We start from the raw sequence: 27,239 nt of genomic DNA, 5'->3' as shown, positions 1-27,239 counted from the left end.
TAAAGTTTTTATTGTTTAAGCTCTCGAATTTAAGTCTTCAGTACATTTTTAGTTAATATGCATTTATTATGTGGCGTCTCAGTCCCATTTCATTGTTTTGCACATGGATATCCACTTGTCCAATGCCACAGTGTTGGCATCCTTGTTGAAAATCAGTTGACCATAGATGTGTGGGCTTATTTCTCGACTCTCAATTCTATTCCACTTTTAGTGGAGGATTTGAAAATCAGCATCTTGGTGCCAAGTGTGCTTATACTGGGTGTCACTTCTAGTGCCTCTTGGTGGACCGAGCTGAGAAAGGTATGTACATACACACATACTTTTCTCAGCTCTGAGATATATATATGTGTGTGTGTATATATATACACACACACAGACACACATACATATATATGTGTGTCTGTGTGTGTGTGTACACATATATATATATATGGGTTTGTGTATAAACTCCAATACCATGAGATTCATTTTATCCTTCCTCCTTTGCATGCTTTCAAATAATTTGTCTGACGCCGAGAAACCCAGCTCCCATTTTCCTCAATAGATTTATTTATTCACTCAATGAATGTAGCTATTGGCTTAATGTAGCAGATTAGCAGATTGCTGGCCGCCTCCTCACCCTGAGGGCACTGGCACATCGTGACTTCCACTGGATCTGTCCCCCCCCCCGGCCCCTCCACCTGACCATGGATCGACGAAACTGGAAACTCTGACACCTTCATGCAGTAATTCCAGCCTGCTTCCTTTGACGCCTCCATGTACCTGCCCCTCCCCCCACATGCTTATCCTACAAATTACTCAATTATTAGGTTAGAAAAAGAATTTCAAATTGCTGTAACTCTATATCAACATAAATAGTTTAGGAGGTGATGGAGAGAGATGTTAAGAACGTCTATTTGGTTTCTGGTTTCTGCAAATGGATGTTTCATTCAGTATTCACTGAGGTGAGAAATGTTGGAAGGGAATATAGTGTGATTTCGGGTTTAGATATATTAATTTTTATGTGCCATTGAGACAGCCAAGTGGAAGCCGGGCACAGTGGTTCATGCCTGTAATCCTAGCACTTTGGGAGGCCAGCGTGGGTGGATTGCTTGAGCCCAGTAGTTTGCAACCAGCCTGGGCAACATGCTGAAACCCTATCTCTTCAAAAAAGAGTGGGTGGATCACGAGGTCAAGAGATCGAGACCATCCCGGTCAACATGGTGAAACCCCGTCTCTACTAAAAATACAAAAAATTAGCTGGGCATGGTGGCGCGTGCCTGTAGTCCCAGCTACTCAGGAGGCTGAGGCAGGAGGATCGCCTGAACCCAGGAGGCGGAGGTTGCGGTGAACCGAGATCGCGCCATTGCACTCCAGCCTGGGTAACAAGAGCGAAACTCCGTCTCAAAAAAAAAAAAAAAAAAAAAAAATTCCGATCGTTTTCTTCCTCTCAAATTTTCAGTCACCCTTTCCTTATTTCATAAAACAGGTACCATACCTCCCAGTTCCTTACTTAAAACTTACACAGCATTTTATTTTGCAATAATTATATACTTAGAGGAAGTTGCAAAACTCGTAGAGAGTCTCACGTATCATTTACCAGTCCCCTCCAGTGCTATGGTCTTTCGTAACTCTAAGTACAGCTTCATATCCAAGATACTGACAAGGATATTATACTGCTGTCTAGACTACAGACTTTATTCAGTATCACCAGATTTTACATGCATTTGTGTGTATGTAGGACCATAAACTTCAGCACATGTGCGTAACCTCACAATCAACTATTATAATCATCAGAATCATACAGAGGAACTCCTCACGCCATCCCTTTAGAGTCATACGTACCCCACACCTTCTCCAGTCCCTGTCCCAGGCAACCATTAATCTGTTCTTCATTTCAATAACTTTGTCATGTCAAGAATCTTATGTAAATGCAATCATACAGTATATGACCGTTTAAGGCTGGCTTTTTTTGGTTCACTGTAATACCTCTGAGGCACCCCCACGTTCTTACATCAGCAGTTAATTCGGTTTCATTCCAGAGCGGTATTGCAAATTATGGATGGTTTGTTTAACCATTTATTACCCGTTACAAATTAACGGATGGTTTGTTCAACCATTTACCTGTTTGTTACAAATTATGTATTACAAATACAGCTGCTATGAATATCTGGGTGCAAGTACAAGGTAGCTTTCCACTTCAGTGGAATGAATGTCCAGGAGCACAACTGCTGGGTGTTACGTTTAACGCGATAAGAAATTTATAAACTCTTTTCCAGAGTGGCTGTACCATTTTCCGTGCCTGTCAGCAGTGTATGAAATATCCAGTGTGTATCCTCGACTGTGGAGTTTGACGGCTTTTCATATGCTTACTTGCCATTTACAGAGCCTCTTCAGTGAAACATATATTCATGTGTTTTGCCCATTTTCTAATTGGACTGTTTTTATGGTTGAATTTTTGTGGCTCAGTCTGTTTACCCAGGTGGGAGTGTGGTGGTGTGATCATAGCTCACTGCAGCCTCAAACTCCTGGGCTCAAGTGATCCTCCCGCCTCCCTAGTAGCTGGGACTACTGGTGTGTGTCATGGTGCCCAGCTAATTTTTAAAAACATTTTTTGTAGAGACAGAGTCTCACTGTGTTGCCCAAGCTGGTCTCGAACCCCTAACCTCAATCACTCCTCCCATCTTGGCCTCCCAAAGCGATGCGATTAGAAGCATGAGCTGCCACGCCTGGACTACTGTTGAGTCTTGAGCAAACATTATATATTCCAAATTGATCAGATAGATGGCTTGCAAATAATTCGTCTCACACTGCAGCTTGTCTTTTGCTCTTCTTAAACCAAAAGTGTTTAAGTTTTGAAGAAATCCAGTATATCAGGTTTTTCCCTTTATGGATTGTGCTTTTGGGGCAAAGTTCTTGTCACCAGGATCCTGAAGATTTTTCTCCTGTGGCTTTTTTCAAAGTGATATAGTTGTATGTATTACATGTAAGCCCATTGTACGTTTAGAGTTAAATTTTACATGAGAGGTGAGGTTTAAGTAGACGTTGTTTCTTCTGCTTGCTGTGGGTGTCTCATTGCTCCAGCATGATTTGTCGGAAAGGCTATTCTTCCTCCACTGAATCGCTTTGCGCTTTTTCAGAATCACTTGAGTGTATGTATATGGGTTTATTTCTGGGCTCTCTCTGTGTCTGTTCCTCTGCCAACACCATCTGTGATGATCACTACAGCTCTCTAGTAAGGCTTGAAGTCAGGTCATGTGAGTCCTGCAACTTTTTCTTCTTCAAAATTGATTTAGCTTAATTAACTTTACACTGGATATTTTCATCTTTCCTACAGGGAAAGAAAAATAATAGAGAAGAACTGTGGCTGTGGGCAATTAGGGGAACCACAGCCTATACATTGCATATGCTCACGACTAGTGGTTTTCAATCAGCTCAGTAGTTCACACAGATCTCTGGGTTCTACCCAGAGAGACAGAGTTTGACCTTCAAGTGATTCTGATGCAGGTGGTCCTAGAAGACACTTTGAAATTTGCAAAACAAGGAAAACCAGAAACCGAAAACAACCTTTATCACTTAACCTCCAGTATTCCACAAGCATCCTTTGTTTCCAGTATGGAACGAGCACACATTCTGTGTCTTTTCGGAAGATACATTTATCATTTTGTGCTTTTACGTGGTAGGAGTAATGCAACCAGACTTTTTAAAGCATGGTTTTTATTACATCCTAAGTCCTAAATGTTTCTGGGGAAACACATTTATATTATAATAGCAATTCCTAGGCAGATGATAGGATCTGCTCGATAGAAATTTACTTCAGAGTCAACTATGCTAGAACTCATGTTTGGTTAAAAAGGGTACCTGCAGAGATTCAATGTTTAATAGGTGTCTCAGGATATATATTTTAGAAATGAAGAAGGAAGATACTGCCCTCTCCATGAGGGCATAGAGCTGGGGTGCTTCCTGCCACTCACACTAGATTTATTATTTGCTGGTCCAACATAAGCATCATACCTACAAAATTGAAACATGAAATATTCTAGCAAGTGAATGTATTTGAAAATGAAAATAAAGACTTCCAAGTTAAAAGGGAAATATAAATGTTTAAAATACCCTCCCCAGACATTTTCTCATAAGATACTCCTTGCCAATGTAACTCCCAGAGCGTTTCTAAAAATAACTTTCCTAGTCTACTTAAATCATCTTGCATATGCTCTTTATAGGTCAGTTATAGGTAGGCGGGTTCAGTCAACTCAAATTAAACTGTCAGGAAGCCATCCTGTGCTGATTGCCTGTGAAAAGTTATCTACTGGGATATAAAAAGCACTGTTCTATACTCTGCCTGCATGTGAGCTGTGTGCATTTTAGACTGTGGTTCATACACAAATTGAAAAAGAAGTTTTTTACCCCGCTTTGTCTCCTGCTTTATTCTAGAGAAGAAAGTTCTTGCATAAGCTCTTCCTTTTCTTGTTGCAATTCCCGCAAATGCTGCTGGTTTTGCTCCAGTCTGTCCTCCAGCCACTGCAGGAGAGGCCCACTGACGGCCGACATCTGACTGCACAGATTCTTGGTAAACACTTCAACAGGAAAAATAAAGATGAAGATAATTGTGGAAAAGCAGCGTCCACTAGCATGTCCCCACTCCGTCACCAACGGACCATCAGCCACGAGCACAGAAAGAAGGGTTCGGACTGGTAAACAATTTTCTATGCCCAGCCAGGGAAAATACAGAAGAGCTGAGCATAGAAAATACCCATTCGGAGGCCATCCTGAATCCATAAGCCAGAGGGAAGCCTTGCAGAAAGATGGCCTAAGAGTCACGGAAGGGTTCCTTTCCCCAGCCTTTCAGACCTTCCCGTGCTGTAAATCACCATAACCTCCCAATAGGCCAGAAGTCAGCCTTCTACAATTGACATTCCCAGAGAGCCCTGTAGGTACATCAAATGTTATATATGCCGGGCGTGGTGGCTGACAACCTGTAATCCCAGCACTTTGGGAGGCCGAGGCGGGTGGATCACGAGGTCGGGAGATCGAGACCATCCTGGTCAACATGTTGAAACCCCGTCTCTACTAAACATATGAAAAATTAGCTGGGCACGGTGGCGCGTGCCTATAATCCCAGCTACTCGGGAGGCTGAGGCAGGAGAATTGCTCGCACCATCGCACTCCAGCCTGGGTAACAAGAGCGAAACTCTGTCTCCCAAAAAAATAAAAATAAAAATAAAAAAAGAAAAGTAATTTGCCTGTAACATTCAAAAGCCTTGCCTTCTTCCTCACTGGTGACTTTGCGAGTAACTAGAGAAGAGGGAAGAGAATGACCCGGAAGTCAGGGACAAGTGAATTAGTATATATATTGTATTCAGCTTTTTGTTCCTTTGCCTTCTACAAGAATTACTTTAATATTTATTGACATCAAAAGATGTTCTCCCGCATGCCTTCCCATTTATCTGTCTTTCTGTCTATCCGTCCACCTCTCTCAATTCCCACAACAGGCTGGTAATGTTATGCTGGAACCACAACAGCCAGCTATTAAAATTGCAAGAAGTTTGTAAGCTGGTTGATGCCATGTTCGTTGCTTGAAACCAGCCATGCCAGGGCATCACACCATGGAAACATACAAACACAACAGATCAGCGTCCTCCCTGCTCCTTGAGAACTGTCTGTGAAGCATGTGCCAGAACAGCACTGAGTAGGTCTACCCTAAATCTCCTTCCTGTCTTTCCTCTTCTCTTACCCTAGGCTGTATTTACAGCATTCATGGATAGCCAGGGTTCAGAAGAAATGTTGGGATTCCTCAAGGATCTAGAAATAGAAATTTATAATAGAATGATTTATAATCCTTTGGATATATACCCAGTAATGGGATGGCTGGGTCAAATGGAATTTCTATTTCTAGGTCCTTGAGGAAGCGAAACACTGTCTTCCACAATGGTTGAACTAATTTACACTCCCACCAACAGTGTAAGAGTGTTCCTATTTCTCCACATCCTCTCCAGCATCTGTTGTCTCCAGATTTTTTTTTTTTTTTTTTGAGACGGAGTTTCGCTCTCGTTACCCAGGCTGGAGTGCAATGGCGCGATCTCGGCTCACCGCAACCTCCGCCTCCTGGGTTCAGGCAATTCTCCTGCCTCAGCCTCCTGAGTAGCTGGGATTACAGGCACGTGCCACCGTGCCCAGCTAATTTTTTGTATTTTTAGTAGAGACGGGGTTTCACCATGTTGACCGGGATGGTCTCGATCTCTTGACCTCAGGTGATCTGCCTGCCTCGGCCTCCCAAAGTGCTGGGATTACAGGCGTGAGCCACCGCACCCGGCCGTCTCCAGATTTTTTTAATGATCACCATTGTAACTGGCATGAGGTGGTGTCTCAATGTTGGGATCAGGATCAGGAAAACCCTTGAGAAAGGAAACCTGAGGACAACTTGTACCCATCACTTCACTCACTCAAACTAAATTTGCTTCTGTCAGCTGAGTATTTCAGGGAAATAACAAAGTCTGAGTACTCAAGAAAAAATTCTTACCTGAGCCATTATGGATCTTGGTTACTGAGTCCAGATGTGTGAGGCTAAAGGATGAAACAGTTCAGGTTAGTGGCAAAGCAGCAGTGAACAGAAAACCAAATGGTCATGGAGAATAACAACAATAAACTGTATCTGACCGTTGCCAACTGGATTAGATGAATACGTAGTATTTAAATCCACAATATTAACTTTTTGATGATTTGGGGATATAATGTTTTTTTTGTTTTTTTGTTTTTTTTGAGACGGAGTTTCGCTCTTGTTACCCAGACTGGAGTGCGATGGCGCGATCTCGGCTCACCGCAACCTCCGCCTCCTGGGTTCAGGCAATTCTCCTGCCTCAGCCTCCTGAGTAGCTGGGATTACAGGCACGTGCCACTGTGCCCAGCTAATTTTTTGTATTATTTAGTAGAGACGGGGTTTCACCATGTTGACCGGGATGGTCTCGATCTCTTGACCTCGTGATCCACCTGCCTTGGCCTCCCAAAGTGCTGGGATTACAGGTGCACATCACCATGCCCAGCTAATTTTTGTATTTTTAGTAGAGATGGGGTTTCACCACGTTGACCAGGATGGTCTCGATCTCTCGACCTCGTGATCCACCCACCTCGGCCTCCCAAAGTGCTGGGATTACAGGCTTGAGCCACCGCGCCCGGCCTGGGGATATGATTTTATTCAAAGACAACTAAAATGATAATTTTGAAATTGCTCTCTGTCACCAAATGTCTGAATTAGTACAAATGTATCGGGCAAGACCTAGTGAGTGGCAACAGGATTAAGATGTGGTGGATTATCCTATTTTCTCAACCAGAAAAGAAAGTGTCCTTGCCCTTGAAAGTTCCAAAGCAAGCAGGAAAAAAAACAAATGTTGAAGAAATGATCGTACAATGTGAGGAACATTATGACTGTAGACTGCTAGAAACTTTTCTCAGAGAGGCAAAAGGAGAGGGGCCTCAAGCGTTGAGCAGCTAAAGATAAAAGCACACAACAAAAGCGAGACTAGGTCCTGAGAAGCGGAGAAGAGGAGGGAACAGGGTCTCTACCTGTGGATCCTCCGGTATGCATCCTGCTCCTCTTGGCACAGGATCTTGGGCAGCTCTACTGCTGATTCAAGGCACACTTTCCCGATCGTGACATGAGGTACAATATGGATTGGGATTTCGATTCTCTCATACCTATGAGACAATCAGTGCAGGTCAGTTGTTTTTTTTTTTCTCTCTCTCTTTTTTTGAGTCAGAGTTTCGCTCTTGTTACCCAGGCTGGAGTGCAATGGCGCGATCTCGGCTCACCGCAACCTCCGCCTCCTGGGTTCAGGCGATTCTCCTGCCTCAGCCTCCCGAGTAGCTGGGATTACAGGCACGCGCCACCATGCCCAGCTAATTTTTTGTATGTTTAGTAGAGACGGGGGTTTCAACATGTTGACCAGGATGGTCTCGATCTCTTGACCTCGTGATCCACCCGCCTCGGCCTCCCAAAGTGCTGGGATTACAGGCGTGAGCCACCGCGCCCGGCCTGCAGGTCAGTTTTTAAAACCTGAGTTGTCATAATCAGAAGTTCTCTATAGTTTTAATTGAAACTTTGGGATATAGCATACTTCAAAGATTAAGCATTGCTGTAATTCATTTAGTGACTCAACTTCAGAGTGGATAGAGTTCAAACTGGGCTCGTCTGGAGAGCTGGTATTCCCTAGTCCCATAGAGAATCTAAGGCCCTTTCTGTAAATTTAAGAGAAACCCTGTGAGCTCAAGGCCTTTACGTCTACTCCCCAGGCAGGGGAAATACCTAATTAATACTGTTTTCAGTAAGGAAGTTGCCAATGAGGTTGAACAAATTAATCACAAATCTCTGGAGAAGAGGAACTACAGACTCCTCAATGACTCCATCACATTCATTATGTCGGTGGGATTAGTCACTTGTTCTAACTCAGTGTTTACCAGTGGCCCTCACTTCCCGTTTTCTCCCCTTTTTGGTGGCCGGGGGTGGAATAGGTAAGAAATTCACAAATATTCAGATGTTGACGCTACAGTGGGAGAAACAGAAATGTTTGTTACTAAGGCCAACGAATGTACCTCTACCCACTTCTTACCCCAAATACACCTAAACTCTACGTACCAGTGGGTTCAGTGGAGAATCCGGGTTGAGGGCCCCTGGCACTGGGAGACCCCACTGGCACGTGGTGGTAAGACAGCTTAAGATCTAGCTTTCCCATCTCTCTTCCCCACCCAGCAGAACACGTCTAGTCCCCATAGCACAGCCTAGATGGAACACAAATGATGGGGCATGACAAACCCTCCCCTCCCTACACCCAAGCAGTCAGGGTGTGCTGTTATCTAAAAACTTTTATTTTCAGTCTGAAGAACTTTTAATATTTCTTGTAGTAAATATCTCTAGATTAATTCTGCCTGGTTTTTTTTTTTACATAAAAATGTTTTGTTTCTCTTAATGTAAAATTCTGGGGTTGATAGCTTTTTCCTTTATGCACATTAAAGATGTCATCCCACCGTCTTACAGCCTCCAAAGGTTCTGATGAGAAGTCAGCCATCATTCTTATCAGTGTCGTGATCCACTGTTTGTAATGTATCTTTTATTCCTTTAGCCGCTATAATGGTCCTGTCACTTTGCTTGTATCTATATTGCTTGTGATTGGCTGAGATTCATGAATCTATGAGTGTTAATCAGTTTTTAGAGAATTCTTAGCCACGATCTCCTTAGGCATTCTTTGTCTACTTCTGGTGCTCCAATTACATGTAGAAGTAACTGCCTGTCATACTCAAAAGCCTTCCCTTCGTCCTCACTGGTGACTTTGCAAGTAACTAGAGAAGAGTGAAAACCTAAAATGCAATTAAAGAAAAAATTCATAGAAGCCCTATGCACAATAGTCAAAAAGTGAAAGCAACTCAAATATCCATCGGCTGATGAGGAGATAAATGTGATATATCCATACAATGTAATATTATTTGGCCATAGCAAGGAATGAAGGATTGATGCATGGTGTGCCATGGCTGAGCCTTGAAAACACTTTGCTCAGTGAAAAAAGCAATCACAAAAGACCGCATATTGTCTTGAACTCCTGACCTCAGGTGATCCACCCACCTCGGCCTCCCAAAGGGCTAGGATGACAGGCGTGAGCCACCGCGCCTGGCCTTAAAAGACCACATATTGTATTATTTTATTTATATAAAATGATCAGAATAGTCAAATCCATAGAGACAGAAAACAGATTAGTGGTCACCAGAACCTGGGGGTAATAAGGGGAATTGGGGAGTGACTGATAACGGATATGGGTTTCTTATTCAGGGGATGGAAATGTTCTATCGTTAATGGTGATGGTTGCGTAACCTGGTGAATATACCGAAAAACATTAAAGTATATACTTTCAAGAAATGAATTTTATAATATGTGAATTATATCTCAGTAAAACTATTATCAAAAAAAAAAAAAAAAAAAGAAAAGCTACGATGGACCCTAGCCCTACAGATAATAAAACACACAATAAAGCCGCTATAATTAATGTGATGGTAATTAAGTGCACAGATAGAACAGAAAGTTAAGAAATAGATCCAAGTCAATAGGGAGCTTTCGTGTATGGTAAAAGGTGGCATGTAAAATTGCTAACGTGAAGATAAGCTTTTTTTTTTTTTTTTTGAGACGGAGTCTGGCTCTGTTGCCCAGGCTGGAGTGCAGTGGTGCAATCCTGGCTCACTGCAACCTCTGCCTCCCAGGTTCAAGCAATTCTACTGTCTCAGCCGCCCGAGTAGCAGGGATTATAGGCACCCACCACCATGCCCAGTTAATTTTTGTATTTTTAATAGAGACAGGGTTTCACCAACCTGGCCAGGCTGGTCTCAAATTCGTGATGACCTCAAGTGATCCACCTGCCTCAGCCTCCCAAAGTGCTAGGATTACAGACATGAGCCACTGCGCCTGGCCTAACATAAACTTTTTAATCAGTGATTTTGGAACAGGTGGATTGCCATTTAGAAAGAGATAGAATTAGATTCATATCTTAGTCTATACAAAATAAACTCTATATAGGTCTGATTTTCAGAACCATGTTGATGTATGGGTTTAAAAAAATCCTAAAATGAAAAACAAAAAAGAAAAACCTGGTTTTCTTTTTTCTTTATTGCATTTTAAGTTCTGGGGTGCATGTGCAGATCTTGCAGGATTGTTGCATAGGTATACACATGCCATGGTGGTTTGCTGTCTCCAGCACCCCCGTCACCTACATCAGGCATTTCTCCCAATGTTATCCATCCCCAACCTCACCACTCCCCGCTGTCCCTCCCCTGGCCCTCCACCCCGCAACAGACGCCAGTGTGTGATGTTCCCTTCCCTGTGCCCAAGTGTTCTTATTGTTCAACACTCACCTATGAGTGAGAATATGTGGTATTTGGTTTTCTGTTCTTGTGTCAGTTTGCTGAGAATGATGGTTTCCAGATTCATCCATGTCCCTACAAAGGACATGAACTCATCTTTTTTATGGCTGTATAATATTCCATGGTGTATATGTGCCACATTTTCCCTGTCCAGTCTACCATTGATGGGCATTTGGGTTGGTTCCAGGTCTTTGCCACTGTAAACAGCGCCACAGTGAACATACGTGTGCATGTGTCTTTATAATTGAACAATTTATAAACCTTTGGGTATATACCCAGTAATGGGATTGCTGGGTCAAATGGAATTTCTATTTCTAGGTCCTTCAGGAATCGCCACACTGTCTTCCACAATGGTTGAACTAATTGACACTCCCACCAACAGTGTAAAAGTGTTCCTATTTCTCCACATCCTCTCCAGCATCTGTTGTCTCCAGATTTTTTAATGATCGCCATTCTAACTGGCGTGAGATGGTATCTCAATGTGGTTTTGATTTGCATTTCTCTAATGACCAGCGATGGTGAGCATCTTTTCATGTTTGTTCGCCTCATAAATGTCTTCTTTTGAAAAGTGTCTGTTCATATCTTTTTCCCACTTTTGAATGAGCTTGTTTTTTTCTTGTAAATCTGCTTTAGTTCTTGTAGATTCTGGATATTTAGCCCTTTGTCAGATGGGTAGATTGCAAAAATTTTTAAATGAATCATATAACCACACTGAAGTGGTCAGAGGGGAAGAAGACTAAATGCAAGTAACTATTTTGAGTATATACTCTCAGGCGTATGTACAAATTCATCAAAATGTGTACATTAAATATGTGCAATTCCGCATGTTAATTATGCCTCAATACAGCTTAATAAAAAGAACTGTCAACAAATATTGATTTCTAGTTGGTAGGTTTTTCTTTCACAGTGATATAGATTAGCAATCCTGAAACTACTTTCTGTATATTCTAGGTCTGAGTAACAAGTGAACATTGTGGTTAGCAGAAGCAAGGAATCTTTCTTTTTAAGGAAAAAGTTGCAAATATGGAAAAGGAGAATGCTTAGAATGAACCAAAATAGAACTGGAGTGATCAGGGTAGAGTTTGGCAGATGCCGAGTTGAGGAAATGGAGCTGAGACTCTGGGAAGGCTAGGACAGCTTGTGTTTGCAAGGTTAAAGGTAAATGGTTAACCATACAGCTAAATACAAAGGCTTTTCTTATTTAAATTTCTTGAAAAGATAATAAACTATTTAAAGTAAAGGTTATGACATACATGCAGGGAAAACGTCTGACCACAGTGTCCCAAAGACCAGGAGGGGAGAAATGAAAGTAGGATGTTGCAAGATTCTTATATTATGTGTGAACCAGTAAAACATCATTTGAAGACAGACTGTGACATGTAACCAATGTATGTTATAAACTACTGGTATATCAAAAAATTACACAGGTAATTTTTCCCTGCAGGCAACATTTGGCTAAGTCTGGAGACGTTTCTGATTATGACAATTGGCTATTGGCACCTAGTAGGTGCAGGTCAGGGATACTGATAAACATTCAACACTGCACAGAATGGCACCCCCCATCCCCAACCCCACACACAACTATGTGACCCAAAATGTCAATAGTGACAATGTTGACAGACCCTGTGAAAAAACCCTAAAGCAATCACCAAAATAACAAAAGGCTACAGCTAATTAGTCTATAAACGACATAAACATTTGACAAAATACAACATCTATTTTTGTTGAAAAGACATACATGAGGCCAACAAGCATATGAAAAAATGCTCATCATCACTGGTCATTAGAGAAATGCAAATCAAAACTACATTGAGATACCATCTCACACCAGTTAGAATGGCGATCATTAAAAAATCTGGAGACTACAGATGCTGGAGAGGATGTGGAGAAATAGGAACACTTTTACACTGTTGGTGGGAGTGTCAATTAGTTCAACCATTGTGGAAGACAGTGTGGCGATTCCTCAAGGACCTAGAAATAGAAATTCCATTTGACCCAGCAATCCCATTACTGGGCATATATCCAAAGGATTATATATCATTCTACTATAAGGACACATGCATACGAATGTTCATTGCGGCACTGTTTACAATAGCAAAGACCTGGAACCAACCCAAATGCCCATCGATGATAGACTGGACAGGGAAAATGTGGCACATATACACCATGGAATATTATGCAGCCATCAAAAACGATGAGTTCGCGTCCTTTGTGGGGACATGGATGAAGAACCTGGAAACCATCCTTCTCAGCAAACTGACACAAGAACAGAAAATCAAACACCACGTGTTCTCACTCATAGGCGGGTGTTGAACAATGAGAACACATGGACACAGGGAGGGGAGCACTATACACGGGGGTCTGTTGTGGGGGAGTCAGGGGGACAGCGGGGGGTGGGGAGTTGGGGAGAGATAGCATGGGGAGAAATGCCACATATAGGTGAAGGGGAGGAAGGCAGCAAATCACACTGCCACGTGTGCGCCTATGCAACAACCTTGCATGTTTTTCACATGTACCCCAAAACCTAAAATGCAATAAAAATAAATAAATAAATAAAAAATAAAAATAAAAAAAAAATAAAAAGAAAACATATTCTTACCAACCTAGGCATAGAACAAACTTCCTCAAACTGATTAAGGGAATCTATGAAAAATCTTCAGATAACATCATAGTTAATGGTGAAAGAGTGAATAACTTCTCCAAAAATTAGGAACAATGTTACCATGACCACTCTTACCAGCTGTATTCAACAGTTTATTAGAGGTTCTAACGATGCAATTAGGCAAGAAAAACAAACAGAAGGCATCCACATTGGAAAGAAGTGAAACTCCCTTTATTCACAGATGAGATAATCACCTGTAGATAGTCCAATGGGCCCTTCAAAACAGCTGTTAAAATTAATTGATTTTAGCACGGTTGTAGGATATAAACTCAATATACAAAAATGAATTATATTTTTATATAGTATCAGTAAACAATAGGAAATTGAAATTAATACAGTCCTATTCACAATAACATAAATACATGAAATGTAAAGGGACAAATATGACAAAAGATATGGAAGATCTGTATACTGAAAACTAAAAACCATTACTGAGACGATTAAAGATCTAAATAGACAGAGAGATATACCATGTCCACACTTTGGGAGACTCAATATTCTTAATATGTTAGTTCTCCCCAAAATGAATCTGTAGATTCAACATAATCCCAATTAAAAAAGAAAAGGGATATATCCATTACCCAAACCAATATGCAAATGTTCTAAGCGGCTTTATTTGTAATAGAGAAAAACTATAAGTAACTGAAATATCCACCAACAGATGAAGGGATAAACATATGGTGGTAATATGTATACAATGTAATATTATTCTGTAATAAAAGGGGCAAACTATTGATACATGGTACGACATGGCTGAATCTCAGAATAATTATGGTGTATGAAGGGAGACGGAGAAAAAGCACATACCCCATGATTCCATATGCAAAAATTTCTAGAACATGAACACCAATCTCTAGTAAGAGTAGACCGGGGTTTTCTGTAGTTGGAGAACCGATAGGGTGTGATGGAAGGGAAGAATCACAAACAGGCACATGGCAATGTCTGGGGGTGACAGAAAGTGCTAGAAAATCAGGTAGTACTCAAAGAAAGATGGGAGCAGGTGAAAAGAACACAGGAAGAACTTCCACTAGCCAATTCCGAAACGAGGGGTGCCTCAGAATAACTAATGATCGTAATGGATTAAAATCCATGGAATAAAATAAGAATCCAGGTGCTCACAATTAACATAAATAAATAAATGAACAAATAATCAGAAGAGAAAACTCGTTCTTAAAGTAGAATACCAACTACTAAATGTTGAAGGAATGATGGAATTAGAACACTGCCATGCGTCCAACACCTTAGTAACGAGTAATTTAGGACATACTAATTGATGGACGCTAAAAGTCCCTACAACATACAGTCATCCCGTCGTATCTGTGGCGGATTGGTTCCAGGACCTCCCACAGACACCAAATGATGTTCAAGTCCCTGATAGAAAAGGGTGCGGTATTTGCATATAACCTCATCCTCCTGTATACTTTAAATTCTCTGTAATCATTTACAATACCTCTCGCCTGTAGTGCCAGCACTTTGGGAGGCTGAGATGGGTAGATCACTTCAGCCCAGGACTTTGAGACCAGGCTGGGCAACGTGGAAAAACCCCACCTCTACAAAAAATGCATACACACAAAGAAAATAGCCAGGTATGGTGGCACATGCCTGTAGTCCCAGCTACTTGGGAGGATGACAAGGGGTGATCACTGCAGCCCTGGAGGTCAAGGCTGCTGTAAGCCGTGATCACACCACTCCACTCCAGCCTGGGCGACAAAGTAAGACCCTGTCTCAAAAAAAATTATTATTATACTGTATTGTGTAGGGAATAATGACTTAAAAAAAAGTCTCTACATGTCTCAGCATTTATGCAAGTTTTTTCCCAAATTTTTTTTTTTTTTTTTTTTTTTGAGACAGAGTTTCGCTCTTGGTACCCAGGCTGGAGTGCAATGGCGCGATCTCGGCTCACCACAACCTCCACCGCCTGGGATTACAGGCACGCCCAGCTAATTTTTTTCTGTTTTTAGTAGAGACGGGGTTTCACTATGTTGACCGGGATTACAGGCGTGAGCCACCGCGCTAGACTCTTTTCTAATTCATGTTGTGATTTTCCCAGATTGTAGTATGATAAGTGATTATTAATGTATCTTGATATTCTTGGATATCATGTTAGGAGACTCTTGATCCTAATTAAATCCCTTAGCAGATATTCACCCTGCTTAGGTTTAGTGTGCAGTTCTGGATTATCTTTGTGGGCTCTACAGGCCGGGCGCGGTGGCTCACGCTTGTAATCCCAGCACTTTGGGAGGCCGAGGCGGGTGGATCAGGATGGTCAAGAGATCGAGACCATCCTGGTCAACATGGTGAAACCCCGTCTCTACTAAAAACACAAAAAATTAGCTGGGCACGGTGGCGCGTGCCTGTGATCCCAGCTACTCAGGAGGCTGAGGCAGGAGAATTGCCTGAACCCAGGAGGCGGAGGTTGCGGTGAGCCGAGATCACGCCATTGCACTCCAGCCTGGGTAGCAAGAGCGACACTCCGTCTCAAAAAAAAAAATTGATTTAGTAAGGACAATTCCTGAAACAGAAAAATCAGAACAGAAAACTCAATCAGTGCCAGTGACAGGAAAGGGAAAAAGTTTAAAAGCATAGCAAACAGAAACCAAAAAAGATAATGGCCGGAATATTGCCACATATACCCAGCAGTGGTAATAAAATGAATGTGTGACGTTCATCTATTACGAGACCAATGTTCTGATTGTTTAAAACCAAAACACTCAAGATCTTGGTATATTTTATAAGAGGCATACCTAAAACAAAGTAAGTGAGGAAGGTCAAAAATAAAAGAATGGAACAAGTTTTAACTGGCAAACAGATTGCTGGCTGCCTGTTCCAAATGTGCATTCTCACCTTTTCCTTGATAACAGAATGTCCGTGTTTAACAAAGACAGAGCTCCCTGAAGAAAAAGACTAGATTTCCTGGTCTCCTTGGTAGCTTAGGTATGGCCACTTGACTGAGTTCTGCCAGTGAGACAGAAGTGGAATTGCTTTCTGGGACTTCTGGGAAGGTCACTTATTGGAAGTCAGTTGAGCTGGGGGACAGGCCCCTTTATGCCTTCCTACCTTTCCTCCTCCTTCTGGCCCTCAATGTGGATGTGCTTGCTGGCGCTCCAGAAGTCTCGTGGACCATGAAGGGACCTTAGGATGGAAACCGTATACCAAGATGGTGAAGCAGAAGAGAGGAGCCTGGGTCCCTGAAGACACTGTTTAAAGTCATTTTATTTCTAATTTAAATGTTTTTCTAATATATGCTGCTGAATCTGATCCTGAGCAGAATAATAATATTCTTAGAAAGAATTCAAGGCGTAAATAAAAAATAAATAGGATAAAGAGGACTATTTCATACTGTATGAAGGAAAAACAGCAGAGAAGTTTAATAGTTATGACCTGTCAACTCTCTGCACTTAAAAAAAAAAAAAAAAAAAAAAAAAACAGCTTCAAAGAACACTAACATATGAAAGTGGACAAATTTAGTGGTGATAAGAAGTTTATACACATTTCTCTCAGATATTGATAATCAAAACCACAATGAAGGATATAAGGATTGGTATACATGTATAGGGCTGATATTACACAGGCCACAATCAGTCACCATAATGTGGTGTTAAAAGTTAACATAGTCGTCCCTCCCTCAAATCTAAGCAACAGGAGATTTCAAAACCTGTGGGGCCGAAATGAAGAGGGAAGTAAACCTGGTTTTCACCTCAAGAATTTAGAACAATACAGCAATAAAACACAAATAGAAGAAATTGGTAAAGAGAGAAATGGAGAATTTTTTTTTTAAAAGGCTAAGAAATTGAGTTGTCAATAATGAATTGAAAGCAGGGTAACCAAAAACTGGCACTGCTGAAGCATGTGGTAATTATATTCTTGATTTCTTGAAAAACCACCTTACCATTTTCCACAGTGGCTGTACCATTTTACATTTCTACCAACAGGGTACAAGGGTTCCAATTTCTACACGTCTTTGCCAACACTTGTAATTCTCTGTTTTTTTAATAGTAGCCGTATTAATGGGTGTGAGGTGGTATCCCCCTGTAGTTTCGATTTCCATTTCCATAATGGTTAATGATATTGACATGGTTTCATGTGTTTATTACCCATGTGTATATCATCCCCTAACTTTATTGGGGTGCAATATACAGATAATATATTTAAGGTGTACAGCTTTATATTCTGACACACACATATGCTGTGAAGTGATTACTACAATTAAACACATTAATCACCGTATGAATTTACCATTTTGTGTATGTAATGAGAAAATTTAAAATCTACTCTCTTACCAAATTTAAAGTATACAATATTGTACTACACAATAACACAGATAGTTCAAGTACATGGTATTGTTAAGTATAATTACCATGCTGTAAATTAAATCCAGAATGTATTCATATTATAACTGAAGGTTTGTACCCTTTGACCAAAATTCCATTTCCCCACCCCAGGAACCACCTATTTACTCTCTCTGAGTTTTATTTCTTTAGATGGAACATATAAGTGAGATCATACAGTATCTGCCTTTCCGTGTCTGGCTTATTTCACTTTGTACAATGCTCTGTAGCTGCATACATGTTGTTGCAAATGGCAAGATTCCATTTATTTATTTATTTATTTATTTATTTATTTATTTATTGCATTTTAGGTTTTGGGGTACATGTGAAAAACACGCAAGATTGTTGCATAGGTGCATACGTGGCAGTGTGATTTGCTGCCTTCCTCCCCATCACCTATATCTGGCATTTCTCCCCATGCTATCTCTCCCAAGCTCCCCACTCCCCGCTGTCCCTCCCCTATTTCCCCCCCGACAGACCCCAGTGTGTAGTGCTCCCCTCCCTGTGTCCATGTGTTCCCATTGTTCAACACCCGTCTATGAGTGAGAACATGCGATGTTTGATTTTCTGTTCTTGTGTCAGTGTGCTGAGAATGATGGTTTCCAGATTCATCCATGTCCCTACAAAGGGACATAAAAATGAAAAGATTTCATTTTTTAATGCTGAATAATATTCCGCTGTGCATCTATCTATCTGTCTGTCTATCTATCACATTTTCTTTATCCAGTCATCCATCAATGGACATTTAACTCGTTTCTACATCTTGGCTATTGTGAATGAGAGTGCAATGAACATGGGAGTTCACCATCTTTTTGAGATACTGATTTCAATTTTATTGGATATATTCCTGGAAATGCGATTGCTAAATCGTACTGTAGTTCTATTTTTTGTTTTTTGAGGAATCTCCATACTGTTTTCTATCTTTAACTTTTTGGTAATAGCCATTCTAACAGGTATGATGTGATAACTTAATATGGTTTTGATTTGCGTTTCTCAGGTTAGTGATGTTGAGTACCTTTACATGTACTTACTGGCCATTTCTATGTCTTCTTTGGAAAAACGTCTATTCAAGATCTTTGCCCATTTATACATCATATTGTCTGCGTTTTTTTTTTGACCTGTATGAGTTCCTTATACATTTTGGATATCAGCCCCTTTATCAAATATGTGGGTTGCAAATATTTTCTCCCATTCTATAGGTTGCCTTCTCATTTTGTTCATTTTCCTTTGGGGTACAGACTTTATATATATAAATATAAATATATATACATATATATTTTATTGCACTTTATGTTCTGGGATACACGTGCAGAACATGCAGGATTGTTGCATAGGTACATACATGGCAATGTGGTTTGCTGCCTCCATCACCCTGTCACTTATATCTGGCATTTCTCCCCATGTTATTTCTCCCCAACCTCCCTACCCCTCACCGTCCCTCCCCACTCCCCCCCAACAGACCCCAGTGTGTAGTGCTCCACTCGCTGTGTCCATGTGTTCCCATTGTTCAACACCCACCTAGGAGTGAGAACATGTGGTGTTTGATTTTGTGTTCTTGTGTCAGTTTGCTGAGAATGATGGTTTCCAGGTTCATCCATGTCCCTACAAAGGACGTGAACTCATCGTTTTTAATGGCAGCATAATATTCCATGGTGTATATGTGCCACATTTTTCCTGTCCAGTCTATCATCGATGGGCATTTGGGTTGGTTCCAGGTCTTTGCTATTGTAAACAGCACCACAGTGAACATATGAGTGCATGTGTCTTTATAATAGAACGATTTATAATCCTTTGGATATATACTCAGTAATGGGATTGCTGGGTCAAATGGAATTTCTATTTCTCAGTCCTTGAGGAATCGCCACACTGTCTTCCACAATGGTTGAACTAATTTACACTCCCACCAACAGTGTAAAAGTGTTCCTTTTTCTCCACATCCTCTCCAGCATCTGCTGTCTCCAGATTTTTTAATGATCACCATTCTAACTGGCGTGAGATGGTGTCTCAATGTGGTTTTGATTTGCATTTCTCTAATGACCAGTGATGATGAGCATTTTTTCATATGTTTGTTGGCCTCATGTATGTCTTCTTTTGTAAAGTATCTGTTCATATCCTTTGCCCAGTTTTGAATGGGCTTGTTTTTTTTCTTGCAATGGGGAAAGGATTCCCTGTTTAATAAATGGTGTTGGGAAAACTGGCTAGCCACATGCAGAAAGCAGAAACTGGACCCCTTCCTGACACCTTACACCAAAATTAACTACAGATGGATTAACATCTAAACATAAGACCTAACACCATAAAAACCCTAGAAGAAAACATGGGCAAAACCATTCAGGACATAGGCGTAGGCAAGGACATCATGACCAAAACACCAAAAGCATTGGCACCAAAAGCCAAAATAGACAAATGGGACCTAATCAAACTCCACAGCTTCTGCACAGCAAAAGAAACAGTCATTAGAGTGAATCGGCAACCAACAGAATGGGAAAAAATGTTTGCAATCTACCCATCTGACAAAGGGCTAATATCCAGAATCTACAAAGAACTATGTGTCTATTTTTATGGCAGTACCATATTGCATTGATTATTATAGCTTTATAATACACTGTGGAATCACATAGTGTGATTTCTCCAGCTATGTTCTTCTTTCTCAAGATTGCTTTGGCTATTCAGGAACTTTTGTAGTTTCGTATGAATTTTAGAACTGTATTTCTGTTTCTGTGAAAAATGTTATTGGAATTTTGATAAGGACTGCATTGGATCTGTGGACAGCATTTGGTGGTAGTGTGTGGGAAGTATTATCTCACTGTGGGGTTTTGTTTGTTTGTTTGTTTGTTTGTTTTTGTATTTCCCTAAAGACTAAAGATTTGGGGCAATTTTTCACGTGCTTTTTGACCATTTATATATCTTCCTTGGAAAAACGTCCATTCATTTTTTAAAATTTAGGTGAGATTCACACAATGTAAAATTAACCATTTTAAAGTGCACAATTCAGTGGCATTTAGTACCTTCAAAATGTTGTACAACCACCAACTCTATCTGGTTCAAAAACATTTTCATTGCTACAAAATAAAACCCCATACCCATTAAACAGTTATTTGTTCCTTTTTTCATAAACAATATTTGATTGAATGGGCATACAGTCATGCATCGCTTATCGATAGAGATATATCCTGAGAAATGCATCACAGCTAAAACACAATGACAAACATTCGTGTATTTAAGCACAGAGAAGGTGCCATAGAAATATAGAATAAAAGACCAGAAACTCTTTTAAGTTTAATTAGACCTCATTTGTCTATTTTGGCTTTTGTTGCCATTGCTTTCGGTGTTTTAGTCATAAGTCCTTGCCTATGCCTATGTCCTGAATGGTATTGCCTAGGTTTTCTTCTGGGGTTTTTATGGTATTTGGCCTTATGTTTAAATCTTTAATCCATCTGGAGTTAATTTTAGTGTAAGGTGTCAGGAAGGTGTCTGGTTTCAGCTTTCTGCATATGCCCAGCCAGTTTTCCCAACACCATTTATTAAACAGGGAATCTTTTTCCCATTGCCTGTTTTTGTCAGGTTTGTCAAAGATCAGATGGTTGTAGATGTGTGGTGTTGCCTCTGAGGCCTCTGTTCTGTTCCACTGGTCTATATCTCTGCTTTGGTACCAGTACCATGCTGTTTTGGTTACTGTAGGCTTGTAGTATAGTTTGAAGTCAGGTAGTGTGATACCTCCAGCTTTGTTCTTTTTGCTTAGGATTGTCTTGGCTATGCGGGCTCTCTTTTGGTTCCGTATGAAGTTTAAAGTGTTTTTTTCCAGTTCTGTGAAGATGGTCATTGGTAGCTTGATGTGGATAGTGTTGAATCTATAAATTCCTTTGGGCAGTATGGCCATTTTCATGATACTGATTCTTCTTAACCATGAGCATGGAATGTTTTTCCATCTGTTTGTGTCCTCTCTTATTTCGCTGAGCAGTGGTTTGTAGTTCTCCTTGAAGAGGTCCTTTACGTTCCTTGTTAGTTGTATTCCTAGGTATTTTATTGTCTTTGTAGCAATTGTGAATGGCAGTTCGTTCTTGATTTGGCTCTCTGTTTGTCTGTTCTTGGTGTATGAGAATGCTTGTGATTTCTGCATATTGATTTTGTATCCTGAGACTTTGCTGAAGTTGCTTATCAGTTTCAGAAGATTTTGGGCTGAGACGATGGGGTCTTCTAAATATACAATTATGTCGTCTGCAAATAGAGACAATTTGACTTCCTCATTTCTTAATTGAATACTCTTTATTTCTTTGTCTTGCCTAATTGATCTGGCTAGAACGTCCTATATTGAATTAGAATGGTCAGAGAGGGCATCCTTGTGTAGTGCCAGTTTTCAAAGGGAATGCTTCCAGTTTCTGCCCATTCAGTATGATGTTGGCTCTGGGTTTGTCATAAATATATTATTTTGAGATATGTTCCATCGATACCTAGTTTATTGACAGTTTTTAGCACAAAGGGCTATAGAATTTTGTTGAAGGCCTTCTCTGCATCTATTCAGAAACTTAAGAGTTTCTGCACACCAAAAGAAATAATCATTAGAGTGAACTGGCAACCAAAAGAATGGGAAAAAATTTTTGCATTCTACCCATATGACAAAGGGCTAATACCTAGAATCTACAAAGAACGAAAGCAGATTTACAAAACAAACAAACCAACCCATTCAAAAGTGGGCAAAGGATATGAACAGACACTTTTCAAAAGAAGACATTTATGAGGCGAACAAACAAGAAAAAATGCTCATCATCACTGGTCAGTAGAGAAAAGTAAATCAAAACCACATTGAGATACCATCTCACGCCAGTTAGAATGGCAATCATTAAAAAATAAAAAGTAAAAAATCAGGAGAAAACAGATGCTGGAGAGGATGTGGAGAAATAGGAACACTTTTACACTATTGGTGGGAGTGTAAATTAGTTCAACCATTGTGGAAGACAGTGTGGCGATTCCTCAAGGACCTGGAAATAGAAATTCCATTTGACCCAGCAATCCCATTACTGTGTATATATCTAAAGGATTATAAATCTTTCTACTATAAGGACACATGCACACATATATCCATTGTGGCACTGTTTACAATAGCAAAGACCTGGAATCAACCCAAATGCAGATCAATGGTAGACTGGATAAAGAAAATGTGGCACATATACACCATAGAATACTACACAGCCATAAAAAAGGATCAGTTCATGACCATTGTAGGGACATGGATGAATCTGGAAACCAACATTCTCAGCAGACTGACACAAGAACAGAAAACCAAACACCACATGTTCTTCTCATAGCCAAGTGTTGAACAATGAGAACACATGGGCACACAGAGGGGAACGTCATACCCTGGGGTCTGTTGGGGGGGTGAGGGTCTAGGGGAGGGACAGCAGGGGGTGGGGAAAAAAATTTAAATCTTTGCCTACAATAATGCAAAATCAATAAATGATATATGAAAAAAAAAGGCCAAAAAATATATATACTTGTATAGGGCACTTACCATGAATGGAGTTTTCAGGACTAGAAGTTGCCCTGGGTGAGTGAATGAGTGATGAGGGACTGTTAAGGCCAAAGATATTACTATACAGTACTGGAGACTGTAAAACTCAACACTTAGGCTACACTAAATTTATTTAAATTTTTTTATTTCTTGGCCAGGCACAGTGGCTCACGCCTGTAATCCCAGCACTTTGGGAGGCCAAGGCGAGTGGATTATCTTAGGTCAGGAGTTCAAGACCAGCCTGGCCAACATGGTGAAACTCCATCTTTACTAAAAATACAAAAATTATCCAGGCATGGTGGCGCGTGCCTGTAATCCCAGCTACACAGGAGGCTGAGGCAGGAGAATCACCCGAACCCAGGAGGCAGACATTGCAGTGAGCCAAGATCCTACCATTGCATTCCAGCCTGGGTAACAAGAGTGAGACTCCGTCTCAAAAAATAATAATAAAAATAAAAACAAAATGCTGTATTTCTTCAATAATTAACCTTAGCTTACTCTAACTACTTTGTAAACTTTTTACTATTTTGACTCTCGTAACACTTAGATTAAAACACTGTATAGCTATAAATATTCTCATTCTTTATATTCTTCTATAAACTTTTTTCTGTTTTTTTTTATTATTTTATAAACGTTTTTGTTAAAAGAAACTAACACACAAACATACACACTAGCTTAGACATTGACAGGGTCAGGGTCATCAATATCATTGTCTTCCACCTCCACATCTTGGCCTACGAGAAAGTCTTTAGCGGAGTAAGACAAATGGAGCTGTTACCTCCTATGATAAAAAATGCCTTCTGGCCGGGCGCGGTGGCTCACCCCTGTAATCCCAGCACTTTGGGAGGCCGAGGCGGGTGGATCACGAGGTCAAGAGATCGAGACCATCCCGGTCAACATGGTGAAACCCCGTCTCTACTAATACAAACAATTAGCTGGGCACGGTGGTGCGTGCCTGTAATCCCAGCTACCCAGGAGGCTGAGGCAGGAGAATTGCCTGAACCCAGGAGGCAGAGGTTGCAGTGAGGCAAGATCACGCCATTGCACTGCAGCCTGGGTAATAAGAGTGAAACTCTGTCTCAAAAAAAAAAAAAAAAAAAAAAAAATGCCTTCTGGAATAACCTTGAAAGACCTGCCTGAGGCCATTTTACAGTTAACTTTTTTTTAATAAGTAGAAGCAGTACACTCTAACAATACAAAGTATGGTAACGACATAAGCCAGTAACATAGCTGCTTTTCATCGAGTATTGTGTACTGTACATAATTGCGTGTGCTATATACATTTATGGAAGTGGCAATACAGGTTTGTTCATACCAGAATCACCACAAACACATGAGTAATGCATTGTGCTATGACATTATGATGGCTATGACATCACTAGGCAATAGGAAGTTTTCAGCTCAATTACCAAGTCACATGGTAATGATGCTGAACTTCTTGAAAAACTACCAAACTATTTTCCACGGCTACCCACTAGCAGTATCCAAAGGTTTTAATTTCTTTACATCTTTGCAAATGCTTATTTTCAATTTTTAAAAATGTGGTCAACCTAGAAGGTATGAAGTGGAATCTCATAATTTTGACTTGCACTTTCCAAGTGACACAGTAAGCAGGTGCTTATTGGTCACTTATTTATCTTCTTTGAAGAAATGTCTGTTCAAGCCCTTTGTGCAATTTTTTTTTTTTAAGACGGAGTTTCGCTCTCGTTACCCAGGCTGGAGTGCAATGGCGCGATCTCGGCTCACCGCAACCTCCGCCTCCTGGGTTCAGGCAATTCTCCTGCCTCAGCCTCCCGAGTAGCTGGGACTACAGGCACGCGCCACCGTGCCCAGCTAATTTTTGTATTTTTAGTAGAGACGGGGTTTCACCATGTTGACCGGGATGGTCTCGATCTCTTGACCTCGTGATCCACCCGCCTCGGCCTCCCAAAGTGCTGGGATTACAGGCTTGAGCCACCGCACCCGGACCCTTTGTCCATTTTTTACTTGAGTTGTTCATCTTTTTGTTGTCAGAGTTTATTGTATTGTTTGGACACTAAATCCATGTCAGATATATAATTCGCAAGTATTTTCTATTTTATAGGTTGTTTTTTACTTTCTTGATGTCTTTTGATGCACATAAGTTTTAACTGCTTATAAAGTCCAATTCATCTATTTTTTCTATCATTATTCATGCTTTTTATGTCATATCTAAGAAACTATTGCCAAATCCAATGGTCACGAAGAGTGACACCATGTTTTTTCCTAAGTGTTTAGTGGTTTTAGCTCTTACATGTAGGTTGCTGATTTGAGTTAATTCTCATACGTGGCGGGAGGTAGGGGTCAAACTTCACACTTTTGTACGTGAACATCCAGTTGTCAGAGATCAACTTACTCATTCAAGGACCTTTCCATCCTTATTGAAAATCAATTGGTAATGGATATATGGGTTTACTTATGGACTCCATTATCTACTCCATTGTTTCTTGATATGGTTGGGCTGTGCCCCTACCCAAATGTCATCTTGTAGTTCCCATAATCCCCACATGTCATCGGAGGGACCCAGTGGGAGGTAACTGAATCATGCAGGCAGTTCTCTGCATGCTGTTCTCATGGTAGTGAGTGAGTTCTCATGAGAGCTGATGGTATTTTTTTTTTTTTTTGGAAGAAAGAAAGAAAGGAATGAAGAAGAGGAAGAAAAAGGAAGAGAAAGAGAGAGAATGGGAGTATTGCTTTCTTGCCCAGGCTAGAATGCGGTTTAGTAATGGGTATCGAAAATCTCTTTTATACCAATAATTATACTTAATGATGTAGACAGGAAGGAATAAGGGAAGAAAATAACAAACAAGCAGCCAACCAATATTTCATTTAAACCTATGAAATGCTATGCGATTACTGAGGAGTGATTTACTTCCAATTATGTAGTCACTTATGGAATAGGTGTGATATGGTACTGATAAGAGTGTATGTTTTGTGTATTTGAAGTGGAGAGTTCTATAAATCTTTATTAAGTTTACTTGTTCTGGGTCTGAGTTCAAGTCCTGGATGTCCTTGTTAATTTTCTGTCTGGTTGATCTATAGAATCGTTAGCTCTTCTTGTTACATTGATCCTTTTGCCATTATGTAATGTCCTTCTTTGCCTCTTTTGCTCTTTGTTGCTTTAAAGTCTACTTTATCAGAGGCGAGAATTGCATCTCCTGCTTTTTGTTTATTTCTTTATTTTTACTCTCTGATTGGTTGGTAAATCTTCCTCCTTCTCTTTGTTTTGAGTCTTTGTGTATCGTTGCATGTGAGATGGGTCTGGATGCAGCATACCGATGGGTTTTGGCTTTTTATCCAATTAGAATATATATAAGTTTAATAGTGGCATTTGATGCTAGCTGGCTGTTTTGCCCATTAGTTGGTGCAAATTTTTCATTGTGTTAATGCTCTTTGCTTTTTGATATATTTTTGGGAAGGCTGATATAGGTTGTTCCTTTATATGTATAGTGCTTCTTTCAGAAGCTCTTGTAAAGCAGGCCTGGTGGTGGTGAACTCTCTAAGTACTTGTTTGTTCACAAAAGATTTAATTTTTCCTTCGCTTATAAAGCTTAGTTTGGCTGGATATGAAATTCTGGGTTGAAAGTTCTTTTATTTAAGGATGTTAAATATGGGTCCGCACTCTTTTCTGGCTTAAGTAACAAGGAACCAAATGTTAATTGCAAGACAATGGGATAAATGTTTCCAGAGCATGTCAGAGACCTTCCCAGCAGCCCCTCCCATCACAGGCCTAGAGGCCTAGGAAGGAAAAATGGTTTCCAGGGCCAGACCCAGGGCCCCCTTATTGCGTACAGCCTTGTGACTTGGTGCCCTTCATCCCAGCTGCTCCAGCCATAGCTAAAAGGGG

At 40.5% G+C, this 27,239-nt stretch overlaps 2 protein-coding genes across 4 annotated transcripts in view; one reads left to right on the top strand and one right to left on the bottom strand.

Annotated features, from left to right (window-relative positions):
- The window catches only part of CMC4 (C-X9-C motif containing 4), a 93,423-nt gene that overhangs the window by 16,845 nt on the left and 49,339 nt on the right, over nt 1–27,239 (top strand). The window lies entirely within an intron of this gene.
- The window catches only part of BRCC3 (BRCA1/BRCA2-containing complex subunit 3), a 65,997-nt gene that overhangs the window by 2,782 nt on the left and 35,976 nt on the right, over nt 1–27,239 (bottom strand). For 2 of the 3 annotated variants that reach the window (XM_064371562.1, XM_064371564.1), the window contains 4 exons: nt 7,540–7,671; nt 6,500–6,543; nt 4,387–4,556; nt 1,651–3,310 (listed from right to left, as the gene is read on the bottom strand). In XM_064371562.1, coding sequence (XP_064227632.1) covers nt 4,405–4,556; nt 6,500–6,543; nt 7,540–7,671 — 328 coding nt within the window. In that variant the 3' untranslated portion in view covers nt 1,651–3,310; nt 4,387–4,404. Of the gene's footprint in view, nt 1–1,650; nt 3,311–4,386; nt 4,557–6,499; nt 6,544–7,539; nt 7,672–27,239 lie in introns of those variants that run through there. The other variant, XM_064371563.1, reaches the window with a different exon arrangement.

This window comes from Aotus nancymaae, unplaced genomic scaffold, assembly GCF_030222135.1.
Source record: "Aotus nancymaae isolate 86718 unplaced genomic scaffold, 86718_ANA_hifiasm-v0.15.2.pri h1tg000138l, whole genome shotgun sequence".
Lineage (NCBI taxonomy): Eukaryota > Metazoa > Chordata > Mammalia > Primates > Aotidae > Aotus > Aotus nancymaae.
Note: the sequence above shows the minus strand (reverse complement) of the source record. Positions and strands in the feature narration are given on the sequence as shown.